Here is a 22953-nt window from a genome sequence, read left to right as displayed (position 1 = left end):
AATAAAATATTTCTACCATCTATAAAAGTATTTTAAACTTTATTGGATTAACATTCCTAAACCTTTGTAGCAATGGAATATAATTTCCAACCAGTATAAATATATTATAAAATGTAGTCTTTAATGTGTAAATTTTTTGTAATTACTTCATTAACGTACTTCATCATTATATTGCATTTACGTGATGCCTCACACATTTTAAACAGAAGCATTACATATCGTTTATAACATGATCTTAGAGCAAATTTTCCACTTGTACTAAGTAGTATCTTATGCAAAAATGGGCCTTTGTATGACAAAAAAAAGCACTTAACTATTTATCACCTGCATTTCTTTGTTCAAAGCCTAAAGCTTGGAGACATTTCAGTAAATACACTCAGCCGCGCATGCATATAAACACACATACGCCCAGTTCACCACTTTCTTATTGTGTACACAGATGTTTTAACAGGCTGCTGTTCAGTAAGACCCATAATACACCATACACTGCTGGCACCTCCTGTTTGCCTTGTTCTAATTTCAACCACATACAGAGAAGCAGCTTCAAAGAAAAATATATGGAACACCTGTAATACAAATACATTTATTTGCAAAGAACTCTGTCTTCGACAATAAATCTTTTATAATTCTATCACTTACAGGCCAAATTCCGAGATTCTCAGTGAATAGTTCTCTCCGATAAAAAAGTAAAGCATTACATTGGTCATGAAAAATAGGAGACAAAAAAGGGTATCTCTCTCAATACAATAGTCAGAGGTCAGGGAAGCAGCTAGCATATAAAGAAATTAAACATCTCTTTGGAAGCATCAAAGAGAGTGCTAAGCCTGTTTAACTTGGGCCAGGACTGGTTTAGCATGAGCATATCCTCATTCTATTGCCATTCATGAATGTTAGTTTGCACAGGAAGGAATATTGTCTTTTAAATCACTTTCTAGAATCATACCAATTTAATTTCAAAACAAAAAATGTCTATATAGTAATTTAATTTATTTACAGGTTTCCTATGTCCATTTTCACTGTCCTGAAGTTTTGAAAGATTTAGGAAAAGCTAATCATCTGGCTCTTTATACTTGCACTCATATAATCCTGTCAAATCCAGACAGAATTAGACTGATGAAAGACTCAGAAGTATTCTTAGCAGCCAGCAGATGTGAAAGAGCTTTCTGCTGGGGATTAGTTTAGAAAGAACTTTATATAAAGCCTTTTCTTCTAAACAGTTATGTAAGATTTAATAAACTGATTGCCAAAATCACAAGATTTTTTTTTTTCTAAAATTCCTTTTTAATAGGAAATACTTAGAGCATTTTCTACCCTCACTAGGCAATGCTGGTTTTTGAAAAGAACCGAGCTCTGACTACGTAGCTAATTTAACAACGACACTGAGTGGCACAGTTATACACTGACTTCGCTTGTCACCCGTGTAAACACTACACTAGAACTTTCCCTTCAGGGGCATGTCCCTGCCAAACAATCCTCCCACCTTTAGTAGGTGAAGAAATAAACATGAGACTTCCACTGAAACACTTCCTTCTTGCTCTGTTCTTTTCAAAGAACATTACACACCATTTCTAGAAAGGGTGGGTAGGTGGCTAGTCTCCTTTCTCGAAAGCTTGTATGCTGCTTCCAGCCTCCACTCCTCTAACAATGTAATCACCTCTAAACACATTTACGCACCTGGCATAAAATGGAAAACATCCTTTGAATCTATGTTAGATTATGTCCCGTAATCTCTCAGTCACTGGGTCTTCTTGCTTTGTTAGCTGTTTCTGAATGTGTATAATGACTTTAAGTCTGGTAGTATTGATTTCTGCGGTCCCTAAGAAAATTATTTCCAAAGTTTAGCAAAATTTATGTGGCTAGCTATATTAGTAAGCTGGAAACAGAAAAAAGACAAGTGCGGTTTGTATGCATATTTTAGCTCAGAAACTTGCAGACAGAATGACAAGAGGACTTTTCCCCCTCTTTGATTACTTGTTTTATGCCAATGAGGTAAAAACATGGGAGATGCAGACAGTTGTATGCACTGCTTCTGAGCAAGGTCTCTGCAAATAATACAGCACTCTTGTAGAGTTCAGCAGAGTGTCAGTAGAAGGCCAGCCCACCCCACATTTTCTCAAGTGCAGTGTATCCTATTTCTACCAATTAGAGTGTGAGAGCCTCAATGAATAAATAACCTTTAATCTACACAGGGCTAGCAGGATGCCCATCAACTGCCTGAACAATGTATAATTCAGTCCATTTATGTAACAACCGCTCTATATACTTGAAGGTCTTGGCACTCTGGGGAAAAGGCAGTAAGGAGCTTTAATTTCTCGTTGAGTCGTAGCATTACTAAAGCTTTGCATTTGTTTGTGAAGGTGGAATAAGCTGAAGACTCTCTGTACCACTGCAGAGTTCAGGCCAGGGTGGTGGAAAGGTTTGCTCCCTGGTGAGATGAGAAAAAACAGTTATGCTGGGTGACTAAGAAGGAAGTCAGGTTAATAAACAGAATGGAATGACTCAACACTAAATTAATACTCAACATTTGCAGCACCAGTGCTCTTTAACTGTATTATGTTACCTGAATCTGAAAAACCTCAAAACTTTAACTCCTCATGTTTAAGGCATTTCAGTTAAAAAACCTAAAGCATGAATATACGAGATGGCCAGTACAGGTGCACGATGTCTGCATCATTTTCTAAGACACTATTTATGGTGAAAAACAAATAATGGAATTGGACTAAAATCCTTTGGAAATATTCAGAATATTTAGAATATCCACAAGGTAGGAGTGTTGTTTTCCTAATCAGAAACAAACCGATTATCCACCCACATTTAGAACAGAAACTTAAAAATGGTTAAGTCTTCTCTCTTGGCAGCCGTGTTTTCTTTGCCAACAGCAACATCATTTGTGCTTTGTTACTAGTTTTGGGATCATTTGTATGGACTAAATTAGCAGTGTAGGAAGCAGAACTGCCAGATATCTGTGTGACAGAGCAGACTTCCCCATTGTCCTGAAATCTGCTGCATGTGAAGTGTTGTCGCTACTCATCTGCCACTGCCAAGCAAACCAAAATTGAGGCCGGCAAATTGAGGTTGCTCAAGAAAGGAGGCTCTTTCTAGCTGCTGAAATATGCCAAGGTGACAATGAATAAAGGAGGCAGAAAAATTTTCTTCATCAAGGAGAGCAGCAATTTTGGAAAGTGAGGCTGAATGATCTAATCTACACATAAATAATTGCCCATTCATGAGCAATCATGAGCATGAGCACGCCTCTGTCTGCAGGGTTGTTCTGAATCCTCGCTGTACTCTTCTGTGCTGAAATACTGCTCTAAGTGGTAGCATGGAGGTAATATGGTAGATTCCAGAATCTACCTATTGCTAGTGATTTTTTTACATGGTTTGAGAGGTTTGATCTCTCTTCCCAATCTTGCATTAGCTGTGCAATGCAGCTCCATACATAGAGTAGAATAGTTTTGCAATAATCCACGAAAGCATATCCATGGGAAGCTCCTGTAGGTGTGCATTAGAGGCACTGGCTATGTCATCTCTACATAAAAGATCAAGTTAATGACAGCTGCAACAAGCTGCTATAACAGTCAGCTGACTGATACCTAACTATGTGCATGCACTTAGACCACGGCAAAGACAGTCAAGGTTAACATACCTCTAAAGTCAAGAAATGCAGCAAAAGAGATTAAGCCAAGAACAAACTTTAACCATGATGACGTACTACTGGCTAGCAATGAGCAGCAAAGGCTGCAGAAGGGTGGGAATGAAGTTCATCTCTGTTCTTCTTGTCCCTTGTTCTGTCTGTTTACAGTCCTTCCTCTTCTGCTTTGCTTTCTCTCCTTGGTCCTGGGCCTCATTGTGGCTCCAGGAAATGCTCCAGAGACCAGCTGTGAAGGACAGCTACTGGTCAGTTAAGTTTCTCACTCATATGGAAACCACAGTGTATCGTCTTTCTTGACCACAGAGTACAGCCATTCAGCTGGAGGCTCACATGGCTATTTCAACCTCTACTAAACAAGAGAAGTTCTGCTCCTGGAAGAATACGTGAAGGGTCACAGCATAAGAGGACATGATTTGGGTCCATGGAAAATCAAACAGGATAGCAGGGTGAAAAGAAAACTGTGAAGAACAGTTTGAAAACAGGATGAAAAATGGAAGAATTAAAGCAATGTGAACTGAATTCAGCAAGGTAGGAAAGAGCAGTGAGCAAAGATACATCTGGAACTACGATGGTTATAGGATGCATCATACCATCAAGATGCAATAATCCTGTTGGAGACACACTTTATTACAGTGGCTTAAAGAGGTCAATTTAGACCAAAGATGGGCACATACTGAAACCAATCTACAGTAAAAGGCTTCATTAACTGGGAATGATTCCTGTGAATGTTACTGCTTATGAGAACATAAGGTGTCTGAAATGTTCGCTTTGTCACCAAGATGGTGCCAGTGATCAAGAAAGGTTTCTGAAAAGAAAGGTGGAAGGCAAGGGGGGAACAAAATGCTACCCAATACCAAAGGCAGAAAATGTCATTCTGGCCTTGAGCTAGAGGATGGAAAGGTGACATAAAAGCAACATAGACTAAGGCCAACATACATCCAGAGATGCCATCTCAGGGCTTCAAAATGGCTGAAGGAACCAAGACTACAGATGTTCTGTAACCAGTAAACCACTGCCTAGAACTCTAAAGACACATACCTGGCAGAGCATAGAGGCTTCTCCTTAGTTACACAGGATGAGAAAACTGACAAACATCAGGTGTCTTATGAGTCTTTGTAGAGGAATCTAGACCTTCATTAGTCCAGGAACTAATCAGGAAGTTTCAGCAAACAGGGAACTTTAGAGAGACTTGTGTCTCTGTATTGCTGGGGACATGACAACATCAGGAAGGTGAATGCCACTGTCTAAAAGACTGTACCTACTGCATCCAAACTTACTTAAAAGGATATTCTGGAAGCTCCTTTGTCATCAAAAACTACCAGGATATCCTTCTTATCAGTAAAGTGCAGGAATAAATTCAGGTACTGTAACATCTAATAAAGGCTTTGCCTTACCTGCTTACACATGGCACACCAGAAGAGACCCTTAAAGAGAAATGTTAAAAATACCATCCAGGATATCCTCCCTGCTTGCAGTCTGGCAGTCTAAGATCCTCCAATACTGTATTCAGTCCTAGGAAATGTGTCGGCATTAGTCAGATTTGATAGTAAAGGCAGTAACTGCAAAGAACTTTGCCCAACACAGCCGTGTAAATTTAACACGATCACATTTGTTACGTACTGTAAATGCTTCTGGCATGAACAGGACAACTCAAAATAGAGGACAGCATTCATGGCATGCATTTTCAACTGGACAAAGTTTAGACACGTTACAGCGCAGGCGAGTTTCCTGTGATGACACAAAAACATGGTGACCTGATACTGCCTAAGGAGGATCCCCTCTCAAGACAGGGATATACAGACAGCCCTGCACAATGCACGTCTAGATAGAGACTGAATATGAAAGGCCTCTGTCACCATTTGGAGAATTTAAAACTCAACTGTGTGGTGGTAGCCAGCTTGCTTACAGACTTACATACTTATTCAGTGGATTAGCACGCTGAAAATTTCCATGATGGATTCAGAATTCACCATCAGAAGTCAGATAAAGCAGATATCAACACTGATTATCCAGATCTTACAGTAGTAGCCAGATGATATACTTATAGGAGACTTTTCAATAACTCCCAGTTTTAGAAACTGACTGGCTCAGGATGTAGAGTTGACTTGGCTTCTGTGAATGCTGGCATCTGATACAGGAGCAGGTGAGACTTGCGCACATAATGAAAACCTGAAAATTGAAGTGATGAAGAAGAACTGATACCTGGTTTTGAGTGCTGGATTCTGCTACGGAATAGAGACAATCCACCCTAAGGTGTGGCAAATTTGACCTTCAGTCATTTGGTGAAGACCCTGAACTAGGGTTTTAAGTGCTATTTTAACTCCAGAACAGTTCCTTTCTTAAAGTAACACCTGCTACAAAATCCCCTTCCCTTGAGAAGACAAGGAAACAATCTTTTAGCATCTGAGCTATAAAAAAAATCCCTCTTTATCTTACTGAAACAGGGAAGATAAGAGAGTCATGAAGGTGCATCAGAAAAGAACTAAATGCTGTAACCACTAAAGATTTTGTTCAATGCCCAGGGTCTTGACATGTAGCAGTTTCAATCCACAGCTAAGGTAAAAATAGCCTATTTCTAAAGAAGATTCAACCCTATTGATACAGATTGCCTTACAGTTCCTTACACAGCACCCAAGAGGTTGGGCACAGCAGAAGAATAACTGCGAGTGCTTACCTCAGGAGACTCTCTGGGTTTTTTGTGAGACTACTGATGGGGATAAATAGTCCATATTAGATGAGATGCTAATCTAAGAATCTAGAGGCAAAGCCATGTGGCCTGTGTGTAGGTCGTATTTTTGGAAAACTAGAAACCAGCTGTAAAAGACTAGTCCTGAAAAAAATTAGGTGCCATCTCCTTCACACTTACCAAATGCAAACTTTCTCAGAAACGTCTGTAGCCCCAGTCAGGGTCATATGGGGCAGGTTTGAGTAAGGCTCAAACAGAAACTGAAACCACCTTGCTTCACAGTCTCCCGTACTGAGATTGCTGAAGGAGAAGTTCAGAATTTCAGAAGAATGGCAAGAATGCCATTTGTTTAAAGGCTTCAGCTGTGCAACTCGTCCTTCAAAGACAGGGCAGATTGAGGTCCCTTTTTGAAAATTTTGCTGGTCGCTAAAGTGAAGAGGAACAAAGATAAGCCCATAATTTGCCTTCACTTTGAGAGGAAGTTTCATGGACACTGAGCACACAGCACTTCTACATCAGAGTCCTAAAATGTTATCCAGTTATCCCCAAGTAGTAGCTACGGCGTGATAAACTCCATGGAGAAATACTGAGCTGATCCCTAGGATCAACACCCACATCTTTTTCATCTCAGTATTCTGCTGTTCTTGCCAGAGGCTAAAAGAGTAAGTTACCTATGAAAAGAGAAGGTCTAACCAGGAGAACAGAAAGTGCCTTGAGAGCCTCAGGGAGAGCTGCAATTGGAAATTTTAATTTTATGGGTCACAACCAGCAGAAAAGGAAGATACTCCAATACGAAAAGAGACCTCAGATTTGTGCTAGAACATGTCAGAGTACTCAGCCATAACCTCTCTTTACACTGTAGGCAGAAGATGCAGTAATGTGTATTTGCTCTTGTAATAAGACACCAAAACTGACTGACTGCAAGTCCATTAGCAACAGCATCATTAGGCTTGAGTCAGAGGCATTATGACTAACTGCTGAAACTCCATCCACTTTTTCCTAGACACCGCTGAAGCACTGTTCTCTATCGTCATCTCAGACAGATCATTGTCAAATGTGCAGAGCCACTAAAAAACTCCCCTGCAGGCCAGAAAGTCTTGGAGAACTTCTAGATTCTCCAGCTGTTAATTACAAGACAGATGAGCAAGCAATCCCGGTCAGATGTTTTCCTTCTTCCTAGACAGCAAAATGAGAGTACTCATGCTCTCAGGCAAGCTGCATGTCTGGGTACGAGAGGGAATTGAAGGCTGCCAAGGAGAGTTCTGAAACTTTTTCTGATGCTCTTTTCCTACCCTAGCATTGAGGTCCTGATAAAAGAAATAGACAAACAAGTTATGCACGTTACTCAAACGAGTGAGATGAGTGCATTCAAACCATGCACTGAAAAATTAAGCAAGCTTAAAGCCACATCATTGAGGATGAGAAAACACAAGTGAGGAGAATTATATTTCATTTTCAGAAAAAAAGTAGAAACAAACAAGGTATTCAAAAACTGAACACAGGGAAATAAAACAGATTATCGCAGCTAGAACCAGCAAGCTAGAAAGAAGCGCTCTGCCATTGCTGGACTGGGAATGAAAGAAGGAAGAGTCGCCTTCTCGTTTGTCCCAGGGGTGTCTGAGGCAGGGAATGTGAGGCACAAACGCATGTGCTCCACAGTCACTCATACAACTGAAGCATCTCCACCCAGCCTGAATGGGAGAGAGATTTAGTAACTTTCACAAGTCTCCAGTAAATTAAGCCATTCATTTTTAACTTTGTTAAAGGCAATCTCATTCAAGGGTCAGAAATATTCAAAAATTAAATCCCCAAGAAGACAAGTGTCATCATCCTACTAACAGGTTCACCCTGAAGAATGCTAAATCTTTAAGGAAATTGTATTTTCCAAATTTAAAACTGTTTCTTTGTTAGTAAAATACTACATGAAGCTGAAGATTTACTGGTAACTATTAGAAGAGAAAGCTTACATTCAACTTTAACAAACTTATTTACCAATTTAATTGATAAACTTACTTTAAAAATCCTCAACCACATTATGCCTATTATTTCCAAAAGCAGTGTTAAAAAAAAAGAAAGTTAAAATGCACAGGCGAACATCAGAAAGTTTGAAAATGTGACTTTCATTTGCAGACTCTTCTATTGTCCTCTTCTGCCTCCCTGTCACTTTACCCTATTAGTCTCTGTCTCTGCCCTTACACACCTTCCTTCCAGCTCCTCTACCCTAATCTTTCCCAACTTCTTCATGTTCATATTTACAGTTCAGAGTAGTACTCCCTCTCCTTTTACACCGTCTGTAAAGTCAGAAACACCAATAGTACAAGAAAAGGTAACTCCCTCCTAATACTTCCTGTCATGGAGAGCTCCAGAAGAACAACTCAATAAAAAGCTTATCTGTTCCTACACCTGTCATGTGATTAAACCCAAAACTCCAAAAAGCAGTTTCAGGGAAAGCAGAGTAGGTTTGGTGTGGACCAACTTTCGGTGCATTGAACTAATAAATCCATCAACCATATATTCAGCATATGGAAATTGAGAGTATTCTGGCATTTGTAACTTGGCCAAAACTCAATTCTTTTTCAGAGGAACAACTACTCACACTTCCTGGATGCCAAAGTGATCCTGTTTCCTCCTACCTCACAGTTACCTAGTCTGCACCAAAGCAGAGCTTTTGAGAAGAGTGGGCTTTTTACTTTACACTCAGGTTCCAATAATAAAAAAAAGCCACAAGAAGCTCATTAGGGAAGATTTCCCTTTGTGTGATTTAGATATGATGGTAGTACAAGGCAACTGAAAATAAGTTACTGACTGGGGAAGTGCATCAGGATTATGAATACACTTCTTCAGCATACTGCCTCTAAAAACTAGAACTATTTTATACTGTTTTTTACAGGTGACTTTCTATGTATATCATTAGCAAGTGGATTTATACAGTTACGCTACAATCTTGGGGACAAGATAGTTATCCTACAGACCTTCCAGAAGGTCCACACAAATGGACATACATGGCATTCACTCAAAGCAGGAAGAGTTGGTAATGAAGGCTACCTTGACCTGGATGGTATCAACATTACTCAGAAAGCTAGTCCTGGAATGAACGCACTAGACACGCACACGGATTTTTTTGTTGGCGGAGTGTCCTCCTTAAACCTTGTTAATTCAATGGCAATAGAAAACGAACCCACAGGTTTCACTGGTTGTATACGAGAAATTGTTATAAACAACAGGGAACTGAAGCTTACCGTGCATGACTCCAAAAGCGGAGCCAATGTTGGTGACTGTGACGGAACAGTGTGTGGGTATGCAGTGTGCAAAAATAATGGAACATGTCAAGTTGAAAACTCCGGCTTTTCTTGTTCTTGCCCACAAGAGTGGACAGGGAGCACATGTGAACAATCTATTCACTGTTCACAAAACAGGTGCGGGTCTCAAGCTCTCTGTATTCCTCAACCTACCTGGTTTTCATATACCTGTGTATGCGCACTAGGCTGGTCAGGTAAGTACTGTGACAACAAAATAAAATTTTTTATCGCAAAGTTTGTTGGCAACTCCTACATAAAATACACAGATCCTTATTATGGAATAAGAGACCTCCGGCATAGCCGCATTTCTTTAAATTTTACTACCAATCAAACTGAAGGCTTAATAACATGGATGGGAAAAGGTGAGGATGAAGATAATGATTTCCTTGCCATTGGTCTTGCCAATGGAACATTAAAAGTTGTGATTAATCTTGGAGAAAGAATCTCTGTTCCTCTAATTCACAGCAAACACTCCACCTGTGATGAAAAATGGCATTTCGTTACTGTAGTTCAAAACCAAACTTGTATTAAGGTGTATCTTGATGAGGAGCTAATTCTTTTTGAAGATACCGATCCACACAGAAAATACACTGCTTTAAACTACGGTGGCATCTGTTATTTTGGTGGGTTTGAAATTGGCAGAAAAGTCAGTACAGTCACTGCTGGGCTTTTTCAGAAGGAATTCATTGGTAAAATTAAAGATGTTATCCTCTTCCAAGATTCTAAGAAAATTCAGCTCATGAAAGCAGAAGGATATAATGTTTACAATGGAAATTAATTGAAAAACTCTTTAAAACCAAAAATTTCCTTTTCCTCCTGTTCCTTGTGTTAACTTGCAGTGTAAAACTGTCCCCAACTGCTTTTTTAAATTATTTTTAGTATTAACAGCATATTTTACTCATAAAATTACATAAACAAACTCTTCAGTATTTACTTTAAATAACGGGAAAGTCTGCAGGTTTTTTTTTCTTCTATAATGTTGGGAAGCTTTGTAGACAAAGAGGTAGTAACTAGCTTATAAACCCAACCACCACTCCAGTATTATTTGCTCATCACTTTATGAGGACAGACAACTTACCTGTTTCTCCAAAACGCTGAAATTTTATTAGAATGCAGAGTTTCTCTTATAATTTTGCAATAGTAAGGTGAAGTTTAAAAACTGAAATGGGGAGGGGGTGGAGAAGAAAAGGTGTACTTAGGACAAAAAGCACATGTTTATTGTGATAAGAATTTTTTTAAATTGTAACACCTGAAATTACTTGTTAATTAGTGGTGGTATAATTCCAAGCCATGGGGAGGGGGTGGAGAAGAAAAGGTGTACTTAGGACAAAAAGCACATGTTTATTGTGATAAGAATTTTTTTAAATTGTAACACCTGAAATTACTTGTTAATTAGTGGTGGTATAATTCCAAGCCACCTCATGGGCTGCTCAATACAGGGTGTAACTCCCCTCTCTGGGTCACACAATACTACATTGGAAAAAATCAAATGTGAATTGCGAGAGGTAGCATACCAGAGCATTAAGGCCCCCCCTTAACGTACCTGGCTCCTGCCTCCCCCATTCTCTGGGGACAATAACAACAATCACTTCCTGCAGTGGAGCCGAGCTTTGAAGTGTTCCCTCAGCTCCTGGCTCCTTATCTTCTTGGATAATCAATCAGCCCTCTTGCAACCTGGTACACTTGTATTTTGTTGCAGCCCAAAGAGGGGATACTAGGCCCCTGAGATCCAGCAAGTTTTGGGCATGCACAACTGATAGAAAAATACCAGAACATTAAAATCCAGCAAGTTCTAGACACGTGCAAACCAAAACATTACATCACTCGAGCTAGGCCAAAACGGAAAATTGTCTCAGACCCTATAAATAATGATCCATAATGAGACCCCCCCGAGTTGCTACACCTCTCAGGATATTCTGCCAGGAAGGTTGACATAAGGCGTGGGTGAGGACTACCTCCCTGAGACTCAACTATTACCTGTTGAGTAATGCCGATGCACTGTATTTACTCTAAACTGGAAGAGGGCAATTCTGACCTACAGGCTGGCCTCTTTCTCACACCTCTCTACCTACTCAGGTGTTCAGCTTTATTTACATTGATGAGTGTGGGCATAGTTCACTAGATCCAAGTATTTCTATTTGTCTGTATGTTTTGTGTTTACACATATATACATATTTTGATTTAAGGTACCATGTGGTAAGTTAGTGTGAATCTTGTCTTTCTCAAATCTGTAATCAAGTCGCTGTTCTTTTTGCTAAATCACTTCCTTACACTGGTTAATCATTAAGTGCTGCTAAAATCCAACTGTTTGATTTACCTTATACTAGCAATAAATCTTGAACTGCTGACGTATCAAACCATGTTAAACATATTCATCCATAGTACAACAAAGACTCTATTCTGAGTAATAAAAGGTTTTCTCCCTCCATTCTGCGTCTCTATCTGTCACGTATGCATTTATACAGAAGTGTAGAACTTAAAACAGTCTTCATGCTAAAATCATTCTTCTCTAAGCATAATATTTTAAGAGCATAAAAGGTATTTCACTTAATTACTGAACAAACACAACATATGCCTGCTGTTTTTCTCCAGCAGAGGTCTCCCGTTTGACTACATGAAATCTTTTGTTTTAACCACTCACAGCCAGAATGTGGGAATGTGGCAGTTTGCCTATAACCAACTTCTACTCCTAACACCCTGAACACCAGAAAGTCTAAGAACTGCTTTGCCTTAGCTATACCTTTCTGGCTTATATGCCTCCAATGAGATTTTGAAATTTTACTAGGTTTTGGCCACAGTAAATTTAATTTCTGTGACTGTACTTTTAATTAATTTATAATCTCAGAAGTAAATAGAGCACTTTATACCATAATTGCAAAAATTCTATTCCTTCCGAAAAAATCTTAGCCATATTCTACTTCAGTGAGCGATAAAAACAAAATCAATCAAGTTCTATTTCAATGTGCTTAAACGAAAGATTTATGATGGTATCTACATTTCTCATTTGACTTCTGGTTTACTATATAAGCAAAAAATAAAAATAGTGATTGACTCTTACTATTTAACTTTACTATTGCTCAAAAGCACATAATAAACCAATACCTCCTTGCATGGAAATTCTCTGAATACATGTCTTCAGTAGGTACCTGTCAGAAACAAATAACTATTTCTAATTTTTTTTTGGTCATTCCATAAAGGAAATATGGAGCAGAGTCAATAAGCACAGTAAAACTAGGTGGCACACATTAGTTTCCGCATAACCATATGCATCAACGAATGCACTGCACAGTCAGTTACAGATGACTTGAAGGTAAGTAAGGTGGCAATGGGGTGATGGAACTACTCTAAGAAGTTCTAACAAGCATTTGCACACATCTTTGTGATGATCTTTCCATCTTCTTCAGCTGTTGTAAGCCCTCGAGTTATCAGCCGTATGCAACAGAGCTTCTTCCTCTCTTCCAACAGGAAGCTCACGAAGCCCACAAAGCCCACTTGACATTTGAGCATTGAGATTCTTCTCCTCTTCCAGTTTCTTTTAGGAAGGCCTTTTACCACCATATGATACTGGGGCAGGGGGCATATTTAGGGGGTTATCCTGTTCCCTCTGGGGCTCCTGGTGTTACTGCCAGTTCCTCAGCAGTGTGCACTGCTTTTTGTGATCTGAGCAGCAACTCACTGTAAAACAAGTAACCAGTAAATCAGAGCACTTTGAGCTAATACAAGTGCTTAAAGGAGAGTGACCAATGGCAATGAAAATGACAAAATCCTTTATTCCTGCAGTAGTGGGATTTATTGCCATTACACTAACTCAGATTCTAGGACCAAATCCTGGGAACTGTCGCTTCTTGTTAATTTAAACTCTTAACAAAGCTCTCCCGCAAGAGCTGTTTTACCTTGGCTCTCTTTGGGACCTACATACACGAGACAGGTAGTAAAGCTCTCAGCAAACTTGGAAAGTGTTTATGTATTCTTTCCAAAGAAATTACTTCTGGTAGTTCTGGCAGGAATCATTCCCATCCCTTCTGTACAAAGAGTTGCAATTTTTACCACTCCCAGTTTATTTACAGAGCATAAATGGATGTGAATGTGACAGTGTTCCAGTGGACTGGGAGTAGACTTTTGAACAGGTCAAAAGAAAATCTTCACAAGCAGAGCTGCTGACTTGGAACTTACTCCAAAAATCAGAACAATGCTTTGGTGCATCTTCTATGTCTAAAGAACTCTGATGCAAATATTTAAACAACACATATGTAACACTGCCAGATATATTCAATGGCACTACTGCTATACAGATCACTTTGGCAAAGACTGATTTAATCAAGTCATGTTGTCATGCCATAAAAAAGTTTAAATATTGCTTCTAGTTACTAACACACTGAGGATTTCTTTTTTTGTATTAATCTTTTCAACTATGAGTCTAAGAAACATTACTTAATAAAAGTCTACTGCCGTCTTTATGTGGTGCAAGATTTTTTTATTCTAGTCAATTTGACCATGAAGCTCCCTGTAAGGTAGCCAAATGAAATTTTACCTTAAAATATATTCGTAGTTAAAACTAACAGTTAGTGTGTTAAACTGGAAAGAAGAGGCATTTCTACAGCACAGTGCAAAACTCTACATAAGTACATAAGGTCATGTACTCAAAATGAAGAAGAAAACATTGAAAAACAGAACGATAAATGAAAGTTTTTCTTAATATGGTTGAATATTTTTGTTGTTTCTGAAAAACTCAATAAAATGACCAGTGTACTTTAAAGAAGCATAAGAGCAGGTGATTTTAGTTTGGTTTTGAGTTTGCGGGGTTTTTTTTACCTTTTGTTTTGCATCAGTGGATGGTAGTCACTACAAAATATAAATTTACTAGAAGTCCTATCGGTACAAATACTTTTCTGCCCTTCTTCCCCTCCACTTCACCCTCCAAAACTCCAAACAACCAAGCCATGAAGTGTACAACAAACATGGCACGTTGTAACTCAGCCTCCTCTATTAATTTAACCTAAAGATTCACACCTATGAAATCAAACACACACAGTATGTGAGAAAGTTTTATCATTTTAGAATCAAAATATCCCTTAAAATATTTACATTTTACAATAAAAAGGATAGCAAAACACAAAGTAATGTACAAGCTTAGGTATTCAAGTTTTTGAAGCATGGAAAATGGTGGGAGAAATAAATTTACTACTACAAATCATATTTTCAAGAACTTAGGTTAAAAATGCTTTCTTATTAAAACAAGTGCAGTTTAAAGCAATAACATTCGAGCAGCACAGCCTTCCAATTTCTGGTCACAAACTGCTTCAGATGCTTAGGAAATACTTGAAAAACTAATGAAATACACCTGAATTATTTTACTGTACGCTGAATAATTTAAAAAAAAAACTCTTCACACCACCAAGCATATTACATTTTGTTAAAACGTTGTGTGGGTTCTGAGGCTTTGCTACAGTCTTAAAAAACAGTGCAAATTCAAAAGAAGTTATTGTATGAAATTCACTTTTAAAATTATCAGAGCATCTTAAAACAGAAGAGAGCACAAATTACCAAAGGCAGCAACTATACTGCAGACTTGACTAAAGCCAACTTTATCAGCTAAGAAGACTTCTAAGCCTTTATTGCATATTAATAAAAGAAACCTTTAAAATTTTGAATATACAGCAATGTAAAATTTTAGAAAATATTAAACTCCTACTTCTAGCGATAGTTGGTATAATGAAAAGAAGGATGAGTATTGGTACATCAAGTGGTACCAAAATACAGACTTGTTTCTGCAAAACACCAACAATGAATAAAAAAGATGGCACAATCCTAGCAGGCTTTTTTTTTTAATATATATATACAAAGTTTAACGACATTATTCTATCAGTTTGTTTAAATAGGATTTTAAAAGACTGCCTGCACTTTTTTTTACCTTTTGCTTTTAGTTCTGTCACTGTGGTCCCTATGTCTCTCTTTGTTCTTTTCACTTTCTCGTTCTCTATGCTTCTCTTTGCTTTTCTCCCTCTCTTTATCTTTTTCATGAGCCTGTTCTTCACTTTTAGGCTTCTCTGTCTTTTTTTCTGGATTTCTAGTCGAGCTGGGGCTTTTTCCATCAGCAGCCCTATCACTGTGTGGAGATCGCACTCTTTCTTTGTCTCTCTGTCCTTCCTCTCTACTCTTCCTCTCTCTCTCTTTTTCCTGGTTTCTGTCTCTGCGTCTATTCCTTTCAGAATCTTGCTCCCAGTATTTTTCATTGTTCCACTCTTTTTCATGTCTGTCTTTCTTTTGGTGATGGGATTCACTGTAAAATCTTTGTCTATGCTGATCGTTTTTACCTCTATTGAACCCTCTCTCCAAATGCTGCTCTTGCCTGCCCCAAGGATCGCTGTGGCGTCTTTCTGGTCTCCTACTGTCTTTATTCTGAAAAAAATTTTCTGGCCCCAAAAATCTTGGTTGTTTGTGAGCCACTGGTAGTCCTTGTGCAATGGGTCCAGCATAGTGTGGTGGTTGACCTGATAAATGAGTTACTGGTGGCCATGGCATCATTGGATTTTGAGGAAAGCCAAAGCCAGGAGGAGGAAGAAGTGGAGGTGGTAAATGAGGAGGAAATCCAAACATAGGGTTGCTTTGTGGAGGAAAGTTAAGAGGTGCAGGAGCTTGAAACTGAAATCCAGGTGGATTAGATTTAGGATGCTGAAAATTCTGCTGTGGAGGTCTAACAGATGCGAAGCTGCCACTTGTAATAGGGTTTGGGACTTTGGAAATAAATTCAGAACGGGAAGAAGTTTCGGTTTCAAAATGAGATGAAGTTGCTGCTGGTCCTCTTCTAAATGAGTTCACTGTTTCAATGTTTTGCATCAGTGTGTCTTCCTGCGAGCGTTTGGGATCTTCCGCTTGTGATGCGACTGCATTATCTGCTTTTGCTCCAGTTGAACCATACTGCATCTCATTGGTTTGGGCATCACTTTGACATGGGTTTAAGCCCACTTCTCCAGATGACTGTTTATTCTCTGGTTCCATTTGATCATTTCCTGAAACATTCTGTCGGTCTTCATTTCTGCTAACATCTCCTTCCTTATTTTCTGAAGCATTAGTCTGCTGGCTTCGCCCAGCTGCCTGTCGTGGGTCTCTTTTAAGATTAATAAATGGCGGTGACTTAGAGGTATTAGCAGTGGTACCTTCAGCGGAGCCTACATTAACATTATTCTCATTGGGTTTTTTCCCTGCATTTGATGAGGAAGAAGAAAAACTGGAATTTGTGGTCTTTCTAACTTCCTGTGCAACATTGTCCTTGTCAGGTAACTGCCGCTTTGGGTCACTTTCTTTACTTTCTTCCGTTTCTTTATTCTGTGACTGAGCAGATAAATTTGCTAAAAATGCTTCTGTAGAGACATCTGGAGGTTTTCCCTTAAGACTGAGCCCTATCAAAGATCCAGTACTTCTTGCAGAACTTGAAGTCCCTACGCCTGCTGCATCCACAGTTATAGGAGCATTAGTGGATTCTTGTACATCATCCAAACCAGTCTTTGCTTCACTGATTTCAGTAGTTACCTCAGGAGCATCCGTGTTTTCTTCGTTTAAGGTTGCCTGTTCAGTTAATACTGGTTTATCTTCACTGGGACTTGCTTCTGACTTGCTATGTTCATATACCTGCCCTGTTGTACCCAACAGGCTTTGAAGAATATCATCCACTGGCAATGGTTTATTTGCTAGCTCCAGAGTAGAAGGTTGATTTTCCCATCCAACCAGGACTCCAGGAAGAAATCTGAGAGGCTTAGGTGGTTCATGTTTGGTACTTTCCACTGATGGTTCAGTAACTGGTGGAACATCTTCTATATTAGATTGCTGAGGTTTATTTCTCTGCTTGTGTAGCACAGTTGTGAATGAATTAAAAAAATCATTTTCCTCCTCTTCTTCTAATGCCAACTCATGATGAGAGACTTCAGGTTTGTTTGGCTTGCTTTTCTTCTCTGGTGGCAAGTTGCTCAAGGTACTTTCAGAAGCTTCATCTGCAAAACTACTACCTGCCACAGAGGTAATCTGCCTCTTCATTTTCTGGCGAATTATCAATCCCAGTAATAAATTTGGTCGATGTATTTCAATCCCTGCACAAAATTGTAACAGCAATTTATCAACCCCTTATGTTTTGGTTATAGCAATCATTTTCACAAAAATAAGCCCCATACTCTTACAATATGTTACAGAAAGTATTCATTTTATAACATTTGAAATTTCCATCAAACACAACAAGCAATACTTAAAATAATAAAAGATGTATTTCCAACATAAAAATTATGACTTCAAGCATTGCAAATTAAAATTGCTTTAAGTACTGTATCACCCACTATAACTTCCAAATACAGAACACAAGACAGATTTAGTCTAGTCACGTAAGAAGAAGCACAGAAGTTAAATATCACATTAGTCTAACAACACAATTACAGTCTGGTAACAGTGGTAGCAAAGCACAAGGTGGGGGGCGGGGGCAGTAAAGAGCACACTTGCAACCACAAGGTCTCATTAATTTCTGTTATGCATACTTCTTCAGATTTACCAGAGCAACTTTCCAAAGTGCTTCTCTCATTCCAAGAAGACCCTGTGTTTCCAGGTATACTATTAGCCATCTGTCCACTATGTATTTTGTTCTGTATAATTTAGGATCTTTTAAAAAATTATATGAGTTGCAGCTGAGCCTCTCCTCATTTTGGCCCTGCCTATCTCAAAAGAAGAAATCACCTACAAGTTTTTATACACAAAATAAATTGATACAAAATAACTTGAGTGTAAGCAGAACAACTGAGAGCCATTTCCGGATCTTTTTTTACTTGCCCATCTCTTTTTTAAAACTATCTATGTCTTTTTTCTTTTCGTTGTTTTTTTTTTGGTTGGTTTTGGGGGTTTTTTGTTCTTTTAAGGAAGTTTGGAATGGTTGTGGAAGAAGGAATTGAATGAAAAATACTATTTTAAAGTTACTGTATCAATTTGCAACTCAGTATGACTACTATCATAGTTCACTTGCATCACTGAATGTACTGAGATTGTAACCTACAAAGCCATCTGGTTTAGAGGAAGAATGCAGTAAACATGAAACAAAGTTATGCACAGTCATTTCTCCTACAACAATAAAGTATCAGAGTAATCTTACAATGGGAAATTAGTATGTTTTCAAGGAAGTGTTAGTTATATAACTAACACTATGAAAACTCATGACATGTTTGAGCAGAATAGCTGGCATTTTTAAATTTAATTTTTTCTTATATTTCTGTTGAAAACTTCTTTAACAAGGAATTTGGAACTTCATCATCATAATGCAAGCTGTACTTACCAGGCCCATCAAAAGGCACAAGATGATGTGGTACTTTATCTGAGGAACCTAAAGGGATGAGGTACAAATCTTTCACTTGCTTCATGTTATTGGCTGCTACACCATAACGTTTTCTACTGCTGAAATAGGCAAACAATAATGCATAGGATATTTGATCCTCTTCAGTTACTGGAGTAAAGCGAACTACACAGATCTCCTGTTTACAAACAGAGAAAGGAAAAAATGGTTAGATAAATTTTTCTATGAAATTTTAATTGGTTTAGTGACTGCTCTTTATTTAAAAGCACAGTTCAGAGAAGGAGAAAAAGCCTCCTCAAGAAGGCTGAGAACAACAGAGGAGACAGAAGGAGCAGAAATAGGGCCAAAAATAATTAAGGAAAACTGGAAAAAACAAATAAAAAGCGTTTAGTATAAAAAAAATAATTACAGTGCATGACAAAAAAGCCAACATTTTATCAGCCAACTAAAGAAGTTTTAGGGAAGCATGCCAGCTTCCAAGTAATTATTCCCTTCCGCACCCTTAACATTACTAGAAAGCTTTACTTCATAGTCTGTTGTGTCCAATATATCCATTAATATTAGGGGATGACCAGTATTCAGATCCCAGAAGTACCACCAAAGCCCAGCTCAGAAGTCGATGCTGGGGCTGATGCTCTGTAATGGCTTGCCTAATGACTTGGAAAGTGGGAGAGGAGATCCCCTGCAAAACTGAGAGGGCACCTACTCAGGGGCAGTGGTCAATAAGCTGATGAGCTGGCTGACATTCAGAGAGATCTCAGTAGGCTGAAAAGACAGGTTGACCTTCATGAAGGTCAGCAAAAGCAAATGCAAAAACTTGCACTTTGAGATGGAGAAAACTGACACACCAGGATGGGCTGAAGGACTGACTGGAAAGCAGCTTGGCATAAAAGAATGTGGGGGTCCTGGTGGACGAGTTGAATATGAACCAGCAATACTTCTATGCCAAGAAGGCCACTGCATGCTGGGTGTCGGAATCAAAGCAGCCAGCAGGCTGCTTCCCTTCCCAGGCCAAGGGAAATGGTTATACCTTTATAGTCATCACTTGTGATACAGCATCTGGAGAGCACTACCTAATTTTAGGCTCCCCAGCACAAGGACAACCTTTAAACAGCGGGACAAGTCCACCAGAGGACCACTGAAATGGTTTTGCATACTGTAATAGTAATGAAATGAAAGGTTAACACATGTGGTGTCCTAGCATTCATGATGTGTTACTGTCTCAAAGATATCCAAGTATTCTCAAACAGAAAATGACAGCTTAAGGTTAGATAGTAAGAAAATAAGCACCACCAGCTGTCGTCCATTGAACTTAACCATCACTTATGTCTGAAGTGTCATGTATTTTGCTAATGTTCCAGAGAACAAAACAGATCTTTTCAGTGAATAGGATGTATGTTAAACACCAAGCCCTCAGTATGCAAAATTCTTACCTTGGTCCCTGAAGCTTTGATTTTTTCTACATACTCCCAGACAGTGTGAGGAGATATCCTGCCACCTACTTGAATGCTATCAGGTAAGTCCTATGAGAAAGGACAACAGAAATCTGAATGCAATGTAAAAATTGTGGTAAATACCTCATCAAATATGTTTCAGATATTGAAAAAATATTTAATCCTTTTAGCTCTTAAATTAAAATTTTTAAATATCAGTAGAAGTTACAACAGTAGAAACAAATTACATTAAATTTTGGATATTTAAATTAAGATTTTCAGTGCAAAGTCAATGATCTATACTAAGTTATCATTCAATACCGTTCACCTATACCTCCCAAAAATTATTTATTTCAGTAGTTAACTGCAAATATAACTGTCCTGTACTCTGGAAATACTCAAGTTATGCATATAATGTATACCTATGTATATAACAAACTTTCAGAATCTTAATGATGAGGGGAAAACATAACCTACACACACATGTATATAGAGACACAAATTTCTTCTTGGATACTACTGAGTTCACTATTCACAAGTAACAAAAACAGACTTTCAGGATCATTTAGGAACACACAAGGAAAAATATTGTTTGAAATAAAACAGAAGAGTTTTGAAAAGCCTATCAGACTCATAAAACAATCGTTTAAAGGGTACTGCATGCCCTGCACTTCTCTGAAGATATGCAGCAAAGACAACCACATTAATAGAAGACCTAGGTCTTCTAATTAGAAAGCTGATACATCCTGTGTTACTGGCAAGAAGAATCAGTGAGCCTTATGAGCTCTCCGATCTTTGACATGAAGACGACTATTCTAAGCAGTTTCATCCTTTTGCGGCCTCTCAGACACTGAAGCGAACACTACATAAGCTTTTCTTTTTAAGGACTATTTAGTCTTACAATGGAAGGTTAGGACAAGAATTGCCACCAGATGGGGAAAAAAAAAATAAACCCTGTTACCCAGGTTTCAAGATGAAAAGACTGCTTGCACTGTCATCAGAAACCACTAGCAGTCTCCTCTCTTCCAAAAACTGACATTGACTTGTTTAATGCTTTGAATTCGAAACTGAGCTACAATTTTCTCACCACTAATTCAGAAAATGAATGCCAAAGTGGTTATTTCCATAGTAAATTTTGTCCTGTATTTCCCTAGTACTTTGTGCTATAGAAGATACTACATAATAAGCAAAAAACAGTTCATCTTTTACAAAACCAGCTCTGGAAATACAGCTGCTCATCCTCAAGGAACATTTTAGAATGAGACGAGAGCAAAACATCTTAAAATCTACCAAAGAACTTGAATCCAGATGAACCATGGGTCTACGGTAGGACAAACTGAAAAATACTTTACTTACAAATACATACCCTAACCTACGTCCTCCCACAAGTATTTTACTCAGTACAACAATCATGCTTCAATGCCTTTCATCATTATATTATTAGTCTACAAGATAAACAAATCACTGAAGTTAATAAATGAATTGTTCATTCTTTGCAGTACCTCTGTTAAATACTCAAAAGAGCCAGAAACTGGATAAGCCTTAATAACAAACTTTGCCACTGAAGGCATATTGATAAAGCCCTTCCAGATGAAATTCAGGCGTGCGAGAAACAGACTTTCACATTCCACAGTACCAGGCGTTTCTGACCTAGAAAACAACAAACAAAACCCCACTTTGTTTAAAACATGATATATCAAGCAAGATGATGTAAATCATGGGTTTTCTTTGTAAAAGGAATGACATGTCATTAAGAATTTTCTTTTCCAGTTAAGCATACTTGAGTCAATGAAAAGAGCAAGGCAACCAACCATGTTTCTCATCTTCCAGTGGAGTAGATACATGCTACGGGAAGGACAGTCAGATAAGCAGCACATCAGTTCACTACGGTATCTTCTGAGAATGGAGAGGTTAATTTAGTCCAATAGTTATTAAATGCTACTGAAGAGGACACACAAACACATATAGGTGCTGCAGACCCAGCAAGATCCTTCCCTGCCACAGGGAGGCGGAAAGGACAATGTACTGCCTGCTGGCCTATCCTAACTCTGTTTTCCTAGCTCGTACATTTTGTTGCAACACTCTCTTCCACCACCCGAATACCTGTGTCCTCCTTCTTTTCCCTTGACCTACAACTGGTTCCTCATCTCTTCTCGCCCATGTATCACTTCCACAGCTTCTTGAGCATCTCCTCCCAGTTCCACTACCATCACCTGAACAAAACAGCATTTTTTCCTCTCCTTCAAAAAAAAAAAAGCTTCAGTTTTGTCAACAAAGCATCTGCAAAGAATAAACAGAAAGACTGAAATACTTTTACAGGAAAGTGTTTCCCAATCTTAACAGTTTCCTCATGGAAAATGTTACAGCCATATTTCAACATTTCCCAATAAGCTGGTATCAAAATATTCTAGGCATGCTATGAGCCATTCTAAGCTTGCCACCCAGTAGTACCAGATGTGCTGTTACAGTAACACAGTAACCTACAGTTCTTTCTGTCTGCACTAGAAATTACTTTCTTCAGCAAGCTATTCAAAAAACAAAGTCCTCAATCTTTGGTAAAG

At 38.5% G+C, this 22953-nt stretch overlaps 1 protein-coding gene across 1 annotated transcript in view; it reads right to left on the bottom strand.

The window, feature by feature from the left end:
* Positions 1 to 15544: 15544 nt before the first annotated feature.
* Positions 15545 to 22953, bottom strand: part of PHF3 (PHD finger protein 3) — a 41087-nt gene continuing 33678 nt past the window's right edge. The window contains exons 12-15 of the mRNA XM_010136617.1: positions 21895 to 22042; positions 20393 to 20482; positions 18942 to 19137; positions 15545 to 17721 (exon numbers count right to left, since the gene is read on the bottom strand). Coding sequence (XP_010134919.1) covers positions 15545 to 17721; positions 18942 to 19137; positions 20393 to 20482; positions 21895 to 22042 — 2611 coding nt within the window. The remainder of the gene's footprint in view (positions 17722 to 18941; positions 19138 to 20392; positions 20483 to 21894; positions 22043 to 22953) is intronic.

The sequence above is a fragment of the Buceros rhinoceros genome, unplaced genomic scaffold, assembly GCF_000710305.1.
Source record: "Buceros rhinoceros silvestris isolate BGI_N320 unplaced genomic scaffold, ASM71030v1 scaffold385, whole genome shotgun sequence".
NCBI classification, from domain to species: Eukaryota; Metazoa; Chordata; class Aves; order Bucerotiformes; family Bucerotidae; genus Buceros; species Buceros rhinoceros.
Note: the sequence above shows the minus strand (reverse complement) of the source record. Positions and strands in the feature narration are given on the sequence as shown.